Source organism: Diuraphis noxia, unplaced genomic scaffold (genome assembly GCF_037042655.1).
Source record: "Diuraphis noxia isolate RWA-SAM2 unplaced genomic scaffold, SU_Dnox_SAM2 contig0003, whole genome shotgun sequence".
Classification (NCBI taxonomy): Eukaryota; Metazoa; Arthropoda; class Insecta; order Hemiptera; family Aphididae; genus Diuraphis; species Diuraphis noxia.
This window is the reverse complement of record NW_028301713.1, coordinates 29,086,616-29,101,966: the sequence shown is the minus strand read 5'-3', so window position 1 is coordinate 29,101,966 and position 15,351 is coordinate 29,086,616. Positions and strand designations below refer to the sequence as shown.

The 15,351-nt window shown below is 32.9% G+C and overlaps 1 protein-coding gene across 2 annotated transcripts in view; it reads left to right on the top strand.

The window, feature by feature from the left end:
* The window catches only part of LOC107173854 (FMRFamide receptor-like), a 101,803-nt gene that overhangs the window by 42,169 nt on the left and 44,283 nt on the right, over positions 1-15,351 (top strand). For both annotated transcript variants that reach the window (XM_015524568.2, XM_089222378.1), the window contains one exon: positions 5,295-5,631. In XM_015524568.2, coding sequence (XP_015380054.1) covers positions 5,301-5,631 — 331 coding nt within the window. In that variant the 5' untranslated portion in view covers positions 5,295-5,300. The remainder of the gene's footprint in view (positions 1-5,294; positions 5,632-15,351) is intronic.

The following is a 15,351-nucleotide window of genomic DNA, read 5'->3' as shown; positions in this document are numbered from 1 at the left end:
TACTGGTACCTTACGATTAACGGTGTACCTAATAAAGTGGAGTACAGTCCGTACTCAATTTATTGTATCACAATAATTTCGTATGAAAACATTTTTAGATAAATATGAAATGTCGACAAATAGATAAAATTATTATTGTAGTCAAAATATGTAGTTTCATCCAATATTCAATAAAACAACAAATATATCACCAACCAATTGTTTTTATCGTGATCATACTGCATACCTCATTTCTTGATTCTATACAACAATATCTCAATACCAAAATAGTCATGTTCCTTGCACTGGAAAAATATGTAAATTTTTTCAATCATTTTTTCTATATAGGTACATTTCAATGCTTAGTCGTGCGTAAGTCATTATACTTTTGAATAAATCGGCTTTGGTCTGTTTCGTTATATGTCATAGATTTAGTTTTTTTACATGCTATAGTTTTACATGACGTGCAAAACAAAAAAATATCTGAATGATATTATGTAATGGTATTCATGAAAGCTATAGAGTTGGGTTGGTAGGCATCACAAACTCCACCTCTTTAATTCGCAAAAAATAAAAATAATGTTAAAAAATATAAGAAAACAAACGTGATTAAAAATAGATTATTAAATTTTTAATAAATTCATTAGAAGTCACAAATTGAAACAGTAAATTTCTGCAGTAAACAGTCAACAACTTTTTACATTAAGACAGAATGTCATGACATGCATGTGATCTATTAAATTTACATGGTTTACCAAAAATTAAAACAAAATAGTATACAATTTAACTGTTTATGTTGTTTTTATGTCATCAAAAAAAGTTATAAAATAAAGTCTCTTTTTTCAAGTCATTGCCATTAACCTTGTATTGTTGTGCAACAATAAGTTGATAAAAAAATACAATAATTATTATTTATTACCTTTAATATATATGGGTACTATTATATTATATGTAATAATAATATAATATATATATTACATTATAATATTATTCTCAAATGCTTAAATAAAATTTAAATACAAAATTTTTAAAGTAAATTTGGTAACTAAAAATAGAATAATAACAGTAAAATATAAATTATATCTGTCTTGAATCACATTATTGTGAAATTAAAAAAAAAAACTAATAATTATGACAAAATTGAGCATCCAATCGTCTTAACATTGCACTTTAAAAATGTCTGAAAAGTAATTATAATTAGATAATTTGTTACAATGTTATGTAGAAATGATTGGACATTACCATAATCTGTTAATCTATTTCTCAATTAAATTGTACGCGTACAAAATACGTAGTACTGGTGCAGTACATTACAATTACGATGTATATCGTATACAGCAAAGCAAAGTATCAAGTGTTTTAATTTTCAGGTGATATGGATGAAATTTTCACCAAGTATTACAAAGTTTTTTTTTTTTTTGATAAAATCGGCAACCTCGTAAGCACATAACATTGTTATATTATAATAATATGATACACTAAGTATCAATATTTTTCCAAAGGATCGGAGATAATATTTGTTCATCTTGAACCAAAATTAAACTTTAAACTGTTTCTTGTTCCGTGTATTATTATAGCTACCTATTGAATTTCGTAAAATATTTTCATTTATTCTGTTTTATCAACATTAGATTCTAGGCTAAGATTACCAACAAAAACCCATCACATATAATGTCAATAAAGACAACTTTTTGATTACATACAGTAGCAATATGCATTAACAAAAACCTAAAATGAGTTTTCCTTGTGTATGCTTGTGTAACTATAGAAGTTACTGTGTGAAATTGTAAAACTAAGTAAGCAAAATGAGAGTAGGTATTCGTTTTACACACCGCGTAGACCATTATATAATTTTTAATATATGTGAGAATATCTATGAATTATTATATAATATGTAAATAATAAGTATATTATACTGTTTTATACTGTCTTTATATTCACGTTTTTTTTTTTTTAACTTTTAACTTTTAAAGCGTAATATGCAACGATTTCTTTTTAAATAATAAACTATTACCCCTTAAAATAAAATCTTTTATTATATTTTGTTAATAGTATATAATTTTATTTAAACATTTTACGATTATTCCAATTAACTTTCAATCATCTTCATTAATATTGAAAACAGTTTGTAAATATTTAGTTGCAGAATAATAGTGATTGAAGGTTATGATGAGAGATAATAAGTTCATCAAATTTTGAATAGAAAAAATAACAATATTGATTACTGATTAAGTATTCATAACAGACAAGTGGATATTAAAAAAAATTCACCCATTAAAAATGTTTTTTTGACATACCAACATTTTTTGACCATACCCATTAATAAAAAACAATTATGGATTACAAAATACACCTGCAGTGTATAATGTTTGTTTTATTACATTTAATTTTTTTTACTATAAAATTATTCATATTAATAGTTTTTATTTCAAACGTATTATCACAGACTGGTCGTAGCGTTAATTAAATCCTATTATAAAAGACTCGAAATCTCAAATTGATATGAATCTCATTTTGAAACTTTCAGAGCTTACTTAATAAATATTCTCGAACTTACAGATTTTTAATATATTTTACATGATTAATTTTTATACAATGATAAAATAAATAATAATTATATTTAACAGAAAACCACCATTCAATCAACAATACATTGTATTTTACACAGTTGGGTGAGTTGGTACATGTATTCAAAAAGTACATCGTCTGAAACACGACGAATATTTTACGTGGAATAAGACGAAAAAGTATAATCTATATTAGTATTATCCTTATGAATAAAACGAGAGCACGTTCTAAATCACAGTTTATTTGTTTTTATTTAGATAGTAAATATTCTACTGGGTTTTCTTGTATCCTGGGGTCATATAATCTCGTTAACTAAATATGCCCCATAATGTAGTTATAAGTCTTAAATTTACGTTGATTGGGGCTTACTAATATTGAGACGAGAAAATTATAATTCCCTTGTTTAAAATTTTCGTGTTTGGTTATCGAAAACATGTATATAATAATTTCATATATTTAGTTTTAGATTACGTTTCGTAATTATCTACATTTTTCATGAAAATACACTATTCAACATTTCAATATTCAATAGCATAATATACACCTAAAAATACATAACAACCAATGAATGTAGTTTTTTATCTTTATAAAAAACGGTTATTATTTATTTAATTATATTGACGGTTTATATACGCCACAATCATAGAATAACATGCGCATCGTGTGGAAAAATAAAAATTTAATTTGAGCGATATAGTAATAATTTTTACGGAATAAAAAAAAGGAAAATGTATCCAAGGCACAAATTACTGACTCTACACGTGTGTATATTAATGTGGTTATTATTTACTGAACAATGAAGAAATCGAAACATGATATAATACACAGACATTCTCGGTTATTTCTGGTACACAATTTCGTTCCACATTAATTTCAATGTTTCTCAATTATAGTTGCGTGGATAACGCAGTATTGTATTAAATTAAAAATAATTATAACCACAGACGCCCATAATAGTAATGCAAATCAATTAAATCGAACACCTGAAATCTTAGAATCAAATTTACGCGTTGTTAATAGTCTAACACTTTGAAATGTGTGTGCTGCAAGTTAGTCGGTCATAATATAGTATTTGGGGTATATTATTTCGACAACTACGATCCAAATAACCGTGAGCTCTAAAACATTGCCATGTACCGTGTTCGAACCCAAACTATAATTAAACGCGAGGCTATCTTCTAAATTCGTGTGATACCTACGCAATTGATAAACGATTAATATACGAGGATTCTCGTTTGAGAATCTGTAATATATCAATAAACAATGGTATCTAAAACATTATTTAATTCAAGTTAAAATAATTCAATACTGCAGCTCAAATATTAATTCATTATTATAAAATTCATTAGGTACTATAAAACTATGCGTTTTTATTAGTAACTTAAAAATAAAATTTAAAAAAATGAAAATGAAATTTAGTATAATATTAAATAAATATGTTACATCTTACATAATATTTAACATATACTTATATACATTAAAATTTACAATACGTTACGTGTTTGTAGACTTTTATCCTAGTAGGTAAATAACGTTTATTTATAAGGTTAAGTTTTCGGCTAATACTTCGAATTCGAAGACCAAAAGATAGACAATTCGATTGAAATTCTGTCAGATGCTTGACAATCCATTTAAGGTAAATGTAATGCTTACAAAAATAGTATGCCACTTAAAGTTTATACCCTTCGACAAGAATACACATCTTTTGGATCTCGTATTTTTTATCGCTAACCCTTTAACACTGGAACAAATTTTAGCTAAAGCATCAAACCCCGTTTCCGGTATGCTAAATATCTATTGTCATAGTATCACATTCCTCCTGAATGCGTCTCGTGAAGGCAATTTGAGTACCCAGAAGTGGTAAATTCCGACAAATTTATTTCTAAAAAATTTCACACAAAACAAAGCATTATATAAGGACATGAAGAATGAGTAAGGTTGTAATGTCTGTACAAGTGTGGGTTTATAATGGATAGCGATGACATAGCTCATAACATTTACTAGAAAATAAAGCCGTACAATATATATTATTTTTTGTAGTATATTTATAAACGTTTTAAGTTGGTAGGTACTTAAATATTATACCATCTACTAGAGAATATTTCATCGAGTTTATGAATTATTGTGTTTAGCTTTATATTTCTGTACACAAAGTTCATAATAATACCTACATGATAAGATGTTAAGCTTCAGTAAAAAACAATATTGTTTTTTGAAAATAAAACTGTACTGTAAGTAGTACATGTATGAAAATGTAATTAAAACACTAAGACCAAACAAAAATATTAATGGAATCCCTGTCAATATGGCTGTTATAGTCGTAAATTGTCGGATATGTGTCTTCAAATAATATACACGATTCCAGGATTTCTATTTAAACTGATAAACAGCGTGTTGATCATAAAATATAGCATAATTTGTTACCTATACATTTAGTTTTATTCTTTAAACGATACTACGATATATTCAAACAAACTACCTAAAAATGCAATATTTTATTATTATAATAATAATTATGAGTATAATATTATTAAACCATGATAATATAGTATAATATTATAGTGTATAATACTGGAAAATGAAAACATGTACCCTATTTGCCTATCTATGACGCCGTGTGACAATAATAGAAGCATAATAATTATTATCAAATACATAATATTGTATTCCATGATCTCAATATTTTCATTCGCGATGCTCACATCATATTTAAAGCATTTAATGATATTTTTATTTTTGTTTCACAGATCCCAATGAGCATGGATAATTGCGCGGCACTAATCGTTCAGGACCAGAAGTACTGTTACTTCCGAAAAGCAGTGCACTTTTGGGCGCAACAGGCACTTTTGCCAGCTGTTGTGGCCGTTGGTGTGGTGGGTAACATGCTGTCCGTGGTCGTACTCACCAGAGAACCGATGAAGAGCTCCACCAGCACATATCTGACTGCCTTGGCTGTATCCGACTTGTTCTATTTGCTGTTTGTGTTTACCATATCCTTTGAAAACTATCCGTGGATAGTCGAGGCCGATTACTACATTTACTGGAAATGGTATCCTTACGGACTATGGCTTACCGACGCTGCTAGTAAGTTTATTATACTCTACTTATATAAAATTTTATGAAGTAACTATAAATCTTGTGCTTTTGTGATATAGTATGTATATTGCGGTGTTCAATTAAATGCATTAAGTGGCATTCTTATTTTTCAAAGCTGTGTTTTTGCTTTACTACATCATTTCTACATATATTTACTGATAAGGATATTTTTACAGTATAAATTTATCAATACATGTTCGTTATTTAAATTTCCAATAAAAAAAAATACCCTAAATTTAATTTCGCTTTTGTTCTCATCTAAAATTTAGAAATAGCGTCTCATAAACCCAGTGCAGTCGGTAAACTTGATAAACCATACTTAATCTAACTGTACATTAAATAAATCATTAACTAAAAATAAGTGTTTTCGTGTTCTAAAAAAAATCATTCAGGTAATAAATAAAGATAATTTTAGTTAAGCTACTGGTTACCATCAAGTATTCAAATTGTTGGGTAAACTTTAAAGCTAAGGCCGTAGGTGGGTTGATATGGGACGTGTTTACATATATATATATATCAGTATATTATGATTGTTCAGAAGGTACCAAGAACAAAACTTGTGCAAAGGTACTCGCTTTATGTATGTATATTGGTCCTGAATAATCACCGAAACTACTGACTCGATTTCCATGTGGTTTTATTGTACATTGTTAATAATTCTTCAAAGTAGAACAAAGTGTGGCTATATAATATAGGTAATACCGACCTAACTCCTTCTTTCTAAAACTAAGCGGTGAATAAGGAATGAAACTTTGGCATCATCTCTTTTGGTTTTTATAGTTAATTAAATTTTTATAAGAACTAATCAGAGTGAGGTTATCTAAATAATACAGTAGTCTATAATATATGTTGCGTATTATAATATTATGTATAATAAGTTTGTGTACATTTGAAATAATTACTATTATTCGGTATCACGAGCCATAGCGCAGATAATAAAAAGCGGGTAAATGGATGTTGCTCTGCTGTACATTAGGGGGCGGGGAGGACCTCTGACTAGGGTAGGTTAAATTTGAATGCAATGATAGGTATCATTGTATACGAAAAACGATTCTGAACGGAGACGGTTTATCTGTCTAGGATATATTATAGATTATTAAAATTTTCAACTTTTAGATTTAAAAAGAAAATTTTTTATGAATTTCTAGCTTAAAATAATTTGCAAATTATCATGATTTTAAAGTATGTTGTCAAAATTAAAATTAAAATGCTTGTAAAAAAAAGTGACAATGCATTTTTTTTATTTTTCAACTGCTATTGTAAAAATATTTTAGGAGCCTTGTATTAAATTTTAAATTTTAAAATTAAAAGGAAAATATTTTATGAATTTCTAGTTTAAAATAATTTGCAAATTTTCGTGATTTTTATGTATTTTGTCAAAATTCAAATTTTGAATGCTTTTAAAAAAAAATTGTACCAATATATTTCTTTTATTTTTCAACTGCTATTGTAAAAATATGATAGGAGCCTTGTATTTAATTTTCAAATCTTAGATCTAAAAAGAAAAACTTTTATACATTTCTATCTAATATAACTTGAACATTGCCGTAATTTTTACGTATTAAGTCAATATTTTAACTTCAAATGATAATAAAAAAAAAATGTGGTTATAATATATTCTTATAATTTTTTAATCACTATAAGAATAACTTATGAGGAACTTTGTATTAAGTTTTCAAGTGTTTTGGTCATCCAACATTTTTTTACCGACACTTCAAAAAAAATTCTCAAAAAAATCGAAAATTTCAGTTGTCTATAAATAGCTCAAAAAAGTCAAACAATTTTGAAAATTAAACCGTAAATATATAACAATAACATAAACATTTGGATAAAATTTCAAGTATTTACAGTGATTAGTTTTAGAATTACAACCATATAAAAAAATCGGTTTGGTCGAAAACTAGTTTTGCGTAAAAATTCCAGTTTTTCTGTCACTTTTTTTTTTGTTTTTCTCGATTTTTTTTAAAACTGTTGGAAAATGTTTACTTTTGACCTCAATAATGCATCAAAGATATTCACTTTTCCATCGGAAACCACCCCCAAAGTTTGAAATCGAAGCATTATTTAGACTAGTTATGCTGTAAACAGACACAAAAAAAAAAACACACATCATTGTAAAATCAATACATTCATCACTCCGTTCAGAATCTAAAACTACCTATATTTAATGAAATCAATTTTATTATTATTTATAATTTTATAAATCATCATATATTATGTGTTAATATAATATGTGTTTTCATTAAGATAGTGTTTAATATATTTTATTAAGTACTAAGGTTTTTCACAAAGTGATATCTTACTATCTTATTATTTTATCAAAAAATAGAAACTAATGAATACCTTAGAATAATAATAATTATTATTCGTTATAATATAAAACAAAGTCCTAACACCTAACCAAAATTATATCAAAATTATGAAAATAATTATTTCGAATGACAGAGGGATGGATTGTATCATATTTTCGAATTATTTTTTATTTTTGTCAATTTGTAACGGCAGGGGTCTGAATCTTATTCGCGGGAGCTTTGCCCCCACCTCCGCCATCCCAAATTGTTGCGCCACTGTACACGGGCTCTATATATTTGGCCGCACACCCAACCAATATGTACCAAGTTGCGGCACTGAGTACATGTACTCTTAAAAGAGTACTAATGGTAACCTTAGTTATTCTGAATTTCGATGGATTTATAAACTCTAAACTCTGTATAAATAACAAACAAGGTTTCTGTTGAAAATATACCTTTTAATGATTTTTTAGTCAGTAACATTTGATTTACACACTTAACAATACGAAAAAAGAAGAAACTAAAATTGCTTGTGTATACAAAAATTATCTTTTATTAATTTAACAAATTTATAATCAATTACAAAATTGAAAATTCACATATTATTACAATTTAACCAACAGTTACAAATGTATACATTTATATAGGTACATGTTTCAAATAAAAAAAATGAACATATAGTTTTGAAAAAATATTTTATGAGTGGCAAAAAATAGAGCAAAGTTGCAATTATCATAAGGAAAACATCTTTGAAGATATAATATATTTAATTTTTTATGAATTAGCACAAAATGGCTAAATAATTACATTTTTAGAAGTAAAAGATTTTCAAAGTCAAAAAAGGGGTTGAGGGAAACACATGGTTTAAATACAAAAAGGGGAAACATTTAGGGGGAGATAAACAACAACAATACATACACAAAAAAAAGTTATAAAATTAAAAAAAAAAAAATACGTCAGTCAGGAGACACAAAAACAAGGAGGGGAGGATACGAGATGGCGATTGGGTGCGGATTTGTAACAGTTTTGGCCACTGGTCACCTCCACAACGTTCCACGACTGGTTCCACGGGTAGACGAGTGTCACGGGCGAGTTTGCTCGGACGCGTGACGACCTTGCCCAGCCGGCGAGGCCAGACCGAGACGGCCGCGGGATCGATGGTCGACGGCGACAAGCAACGGCGGCTAGTGCGCGATGTTAGCGCTTTGATGGTTGACGGTGAGACGACTCTAGCGACAGACTTGCGGCGGATACCGTTGGGCACGAAGCGAGAGAATGGAGATTTGGTGCATGCCGCAGAATGGACGGTGATCGCTATACGGACAAGCGACCCGGCCGATGTGGGTTTACCGCGGAACGAAAAGGCGAGAGCCATCGGACCACTGCACGAACGATGTGCCGCGATCCTTGACAATCGGTAATTTTCGCCCTGGCGTTGACCCTTCAGCCGCGTCTTTGTCCTACAATGACGGTCACCACGAAGTCGCACGCCACCGGACCCTGAAACATTCATAGTTTCCTCGGGTTCGTTGCCGCTGACATTCGTGTTCCTAACACATAAATCTCTATACCACTTACCTCGAGCCAAAGTGTCCGCCACTGCCATCGTAACGAGTCGCCATCGCCGTCGTCATCATCGTAGGTACGGTCGGGGCGGAATCGTTGCCCTCGCCGTTGCCTCAACTAACCACCGTGCCGTCGACATCGTCGTCCGTCGATCCACGCGACCGTAACTGCCGGGCGCTCGCCAAGCCGCCAGAGGGTCTCGCGCGTCAACGACGACCGAGCGCGCTACGCTCGTGAACCCGTCGCTACGTGGGTGGTCGGGAAACGCGTTCGGGTGACTTACCGCCGTGCACCTTCCGTGCTCTTTCCCGTATCCTCCCCTTCTATACGTCGCCGTCTTCCTGACGACATCTTCGGCCCTTAGGGGACCGCCAGACTAACGTGGGTCGCGGACGGTTTCTCTTCGCCAGCAACATAGACGTCGGAAAATCCGCCTGACGCCTTTCCAGCACGAGGTCTTGTACCTTCGTGGCTGGTCGGATTTTCCGGTTGTTGCTGGCGGGTCCAGCCTACCTACGACCTCACCGCTGTCTGGCTCTTCAATGCCCTGAGCCGGCTCAATTTCGTTCTCAACTTTACACGTCTTCTTCACCGCATCGTCGAGTGGGCCGTCCTCGGTAATCGGGGTGGGTTCGACAGGCCCCAACTCCAAGGACGGCGCGTCGCCACTCGACAATATTGCACTTCTGCCGGTAAAAATAGGTAGATACATCAAGCGAATACGCACTCCGAAACGATTTGAAAAGATTTATCGAGACGGTCTTAAATAATAATAATTTTTCATTTGAATACAACGGGCAGAAGCTACGCAAGTTTAAATAACAGATTATATTATAATTAAATTAAATCGAACGGGTTAATATATAAACGTAATAGGTAAAATAGACAGAAAAGGATATAGTATAAGAAAAAAATTTTGAAAACAACAGAACGTAATAAAATATAATATAATGATAATAATGTTATTATCTGCAGTTAGATCGTAAGAATATGAGATTATAGAAAACAATAAAAATAGTATATTTTAGAACTTTAAGTGATGCGTAATTTATCATATATAAAATATAACAGGTGTGGCGAACCTTTTTTGGGTCAAATGCCAAAGTTTTGCAAGGATTTGACAATTTTTTACGTGCCCAAGGTTTGTAAACACTAAAGAGAACATAATAAATATAGTGATAATATAGTAACATGATAAATTTTGCATGATATTATAGGAATATTATAACTTTAAACATTTTTATAATTTATTTATTTTAATTTTTTACAAGCAACATTTTTCTCAATTTTACTTTCTCGCGTGCCATTGAAATTTGACAAACTTTCCGCTTTTGGCACACGTGCAGTGGGTTCGCCACCTCTGATATATGAATATGAGGTATTCTATATTTAGATAAAATTAGACAACAGAAAGAATAAATAATTTCATATTAAATTACAAATTATATAGTTTTATTAAATAGAAATTATTTTTATAAAAAAGGTTAAGGGGAAGATGTCCTACTATTGTCATGCTATTATATCGAAATGCATGGGAAAAGAAAATTGGTATTATTTTGAATATTTGATTAGGAATTCTCGAGTAAAATTTGTGTATATGGCAGAGAGAGAGAGAAAGTGATAGTAGAGTTTTAACGTTTTAAGATATTCATTATTTTTTTTAAAGGGCTCAAAAAATTAAAACTAAATATTCTAGATGATGTAGAATTGTCCAATTTAACATCAAACCTTTTCGTATTTCTTTTTATTTGGGCAAATAAAATCTAGTCACAAAATGAATAATGTAGTAAATCACTCTAAGATGATTATTTTATATACCTTATATCGTACAACGTGAGATATACCTTTTAATGATTTTTTAGTCATTAACATTTGATTTACACACTTAACAATACGAAAAAAAGAAGAAACTAAAATTGCTTGTGTATACAAAAATTATCTTTTATTAATTTAACAAATTTATAATCAATTACAAAATTCAAATATTATAACAATTGATCGAACAGTTACATATGTATAAATTTATATAGGTACATGTTTCAAATAAAAAAAAAATGAACATACAGTTTTGAAAAAATATTTTATAACAGTAAAAAAATATAGCAAAGTTGCTATTATCATAAGGAAAACATTTTTGAAGATACAATATGTATAAATTTTTATTAATTAGCACAAAATGGCTAAATTATTACATTTTTACAAGTAAAAGATTTTCAAAGTCAAAAAAGGGGTAGGAGGAATGCTCATGGTCCAAATACAAAAAGGGGAAACATTTTAAAAAAAAAAGAGAAAAAATAGTACAAAATGACTATAATTTAAATATTGCATGTACAAGATTTAGTCGAAAAGGGGGGGAGACAAACAATGTAGAAGAATCTATAAACAACAACAGTATATACACAAAAAAAAAGTTATAAAATTAAATAAAAAAAAAATACGTCAGTCAGGAGACACAAAAACAAGAAGGGGAGGATACGGGATGGCGATTGGGTGCGGATTTGTAACAGTTTAGGCCACTGGTCACCTCCACAACGTTCCACGACCGGTCCCACGGGTAGACGAGTGTCACGGGCGCGTTTGCTCGGACGCGTGACGACCTTGCCCAGCCGGCGAGGCCAGACCGAGACGGCCGCGGGAGCGATGGTCGACGGCGACAAGCAACGGCGGCTAGTGCGCGATGTTAGCGCTTTGATGGTTGACGGTGAGACGACTCTAGCGACAGACTTGCGGCGGATACCGTTGGAAACGAAGCGAGAGAATCGAGATTTGGCGCATGCGGAGTGGACGGTGATCGCTATGCGGACAAGCGACCCGGCCGATGTGGGTTTACCGCGGGACGAAAAGGCGAGAGCCATCGGATCGCCGCACGAGCGACGTGCCGCGATCCTTGACAATCGGTAATTTTCGTCCTGGCGTCGTCCCTTCAGCCGCGTCTTTGTCCGGCAATGACCGTCGCCACGAAGTCGCACGCCACCGGACCCTGAAACGTTCATAGTTTCCACGGGTCCGGTGCCGCTGACGTCCGTGTTCCTAGCGCATAAATCTCTATACCACTTACCCCGTGCCAAGGTGTCCGCCACTGCCATCGTAACGAGTCGCCATCGCCGTCGTCATCATCGTAGGTACGGTCGGGGCGGAATCGTTGCCCTCGCCGTTGCCTCAACTAACCACCGTGCCGTCGACATCGTCGTCCGTCGATCCACGCGACCGTAACTGCCGGGCGCTCGCCAAGCCGCCAGAGGGTCTCGCGCGTCAACGACGACCGAGCGCGCTACGCTCGTGAACCCGTCGTTACGTGGGTGGTCGGGAAACGCGTTCGGGTGACTTACCGCCGTGCACCTTCCGTGCTCTTTCCCGTATCCTCCCCTTCTATACGTCGCCGTCTTCCTGACGACATCTTCGGCCCTTAGGGGACCGCCAGACTAACGTGGGTCGCGGACGGTTTCTCTTCGCCAGCAACATAGACGTCGGAAAATCCGCCTGACGCCTTTCCAGCACGAGGTCTTGTACCTTCGTGGCTGGTCGGATTTTCCGGTTGTTGCTGGCGGGTCCAGCCTACCTACGACCTCACCGCTGTCTGGCTCTTCAATGCCCTGAGCCGGCTCAATTTCGTTCTCAACTTCACACGTCTTCTTCACCGCATCGTCGAGTGGGCCGTCCTCGGTAATCGGGGTGGGTTCGACAGGCCCCAACTCCAAGGACGGCGCGTCGCCACTCGACAGTATTGCACTTCTGCTGACGAAAATTGACACGACCTGGTCATTGGTGTCGTTAGTAAATTCTGCGTCGTGCGTTACGTCTTCGAGGACCACAGTGGAATCCACGGGTTCCGACTCTTGAAACAGCTCGACAAGTTTCGATATGGTGTCTTGGTCGATAGAATTCAGGAAAGTAAGGAGCCAGGTGTGCATGTTGTAGTTATCGTCATACAATCCGTCCATGAAGCCCACAACTATTTCATGCAGGATATGGACTAGTTCGACTTGGATTTCGTGTGTGTTACGGTAATGAGTATCCATTTTTTAAATGTGCGTATGTAGTCGCTGGTCGAATTGAGAATTGCAAATGAACTAAAAACGTCCCTTTCAACACAGAGACCGATAAATTTAAAAATCTCCTAAACGACAACTTTGTTACTAGCCAGCGAGTACGATAGGTAATCGTTCTTATCGGCCAGCAACATTAGCATTTCGAGTGCGTTTATTTTCCTAAACTTTCAGTAATATTACCGATTCAAATACCTCATACTATCATACTACAATAACCTATGAGCAGTAACTATAAATGCAAATATTTTTTATTTCTATCATAAATTTCAAAAAAATATTTCTTAAATGTTCAATAAATCAAAATCAAAAATTAATCTTTTTACTTATCAAAATGTCAAGTATTTTACATTTTTAATGTTGAACCCAATGACAACATTTATTAGAGTCTTATCAAAATCAATTCAGTAGTTTTGTAATGCATTGCACGTTACGATTTTTAATTTTTTTTAGCTACAATAAGAACAACTCATAATGAATCTTATGAATGACCTAAATTTTCAAGTTTTTTTGGCCATCGAACATTTTTTTTCCGACACTTCAAAAAATTCTCATAAAAATCGAAAATTTCAGTGGTCTATAAATAACTCAAAAAAGTCAACAATTTTTCAAAATTAAACCGTAAATAGATAACATTAATATAAACATTTGGTGAAAATTTCAAGTATTTACAGTGATTAGTTTTTGAATTACAACCATATAAAAAAATCGGTTTGGTCGAAAACTAGTTTTGCGTAAAAATTCCCGTTTTTCTGTCACTTTTTTTTTTGTTTTTCTCGATTTTTTTTGAAAACTGTTGGAAAATGTTTACTTTTGACCTCATTAATGCACCAAAGATATTCACTTTTCCATCGGAAACCATCTCCAAAGTTTGAAATCGAAGCATTATTTTGACTAGTTATGCTGTAAACAGACACACACACAAAAAAAAACACACATCATTGTAAAATCAATACATTCATCACTTCGTTCAGAATCTAAAAACGTAGCATGGTAATAACAATATTTAATTAAGGTAGAAAATATAATATTGTAGGTACCTTAATATTATTTCAAATTAAATTATAAATTGTTATTTTAATCCTCAAATGAATTTATGAACCATATATATATATTTGTGAATGGGGATCAGAAAACAGAATATTATTTTCAATAATGTATGGTCTCTCGGGATGAAGTAGCCTAAAGCGCTTAATACATTATAAGAGTATCTTGGATAAATTGTAATATAATTGGTATATAATTGTGATATAAGAGGATAGAAGAGATGATTTCTGCGTATTGTTTAATTTAGCGAAAAATTGGAAGCCGGACAAACTGAAACTTTCGTTCAAAAAGTTCATGAGCTCATTATTTCATGTCACGTGGTTGTATGTTATACAACTGAAAGTTCGATTGGGTTCTTTTGGATTGAGGTTTCGAACAATATTCAACAAAAGACTTGACAACCATCGGACGAAAAAAAAATGTTATTAATTTTTTTCCAGTAACACGCGTCTTTTGTGTGTGGCCAAAGTAGAAAGAGAGATATATTTGTCGATGTTTCGGTGGTACCGGTCACGAGCTTAATCAACGTGTCTATTGAAAACGACGAATCTGGGGGGAAAAGACTTGACTCGCCGTGGATTTTTTTATTAGTAAAAACAAAATGAATAGGCCTCGGCCTCGCACTAAGGGAAACGACCGCATATATACAACCTTTTAAGAGACACTCAATGGAGACGCCAAGTCGCGTGTGTGTGTAAGTGTGTGTACAATAAATTGTGTATGTCGTAAGCAATAAAGGTGTGAAAATAATTGGACAC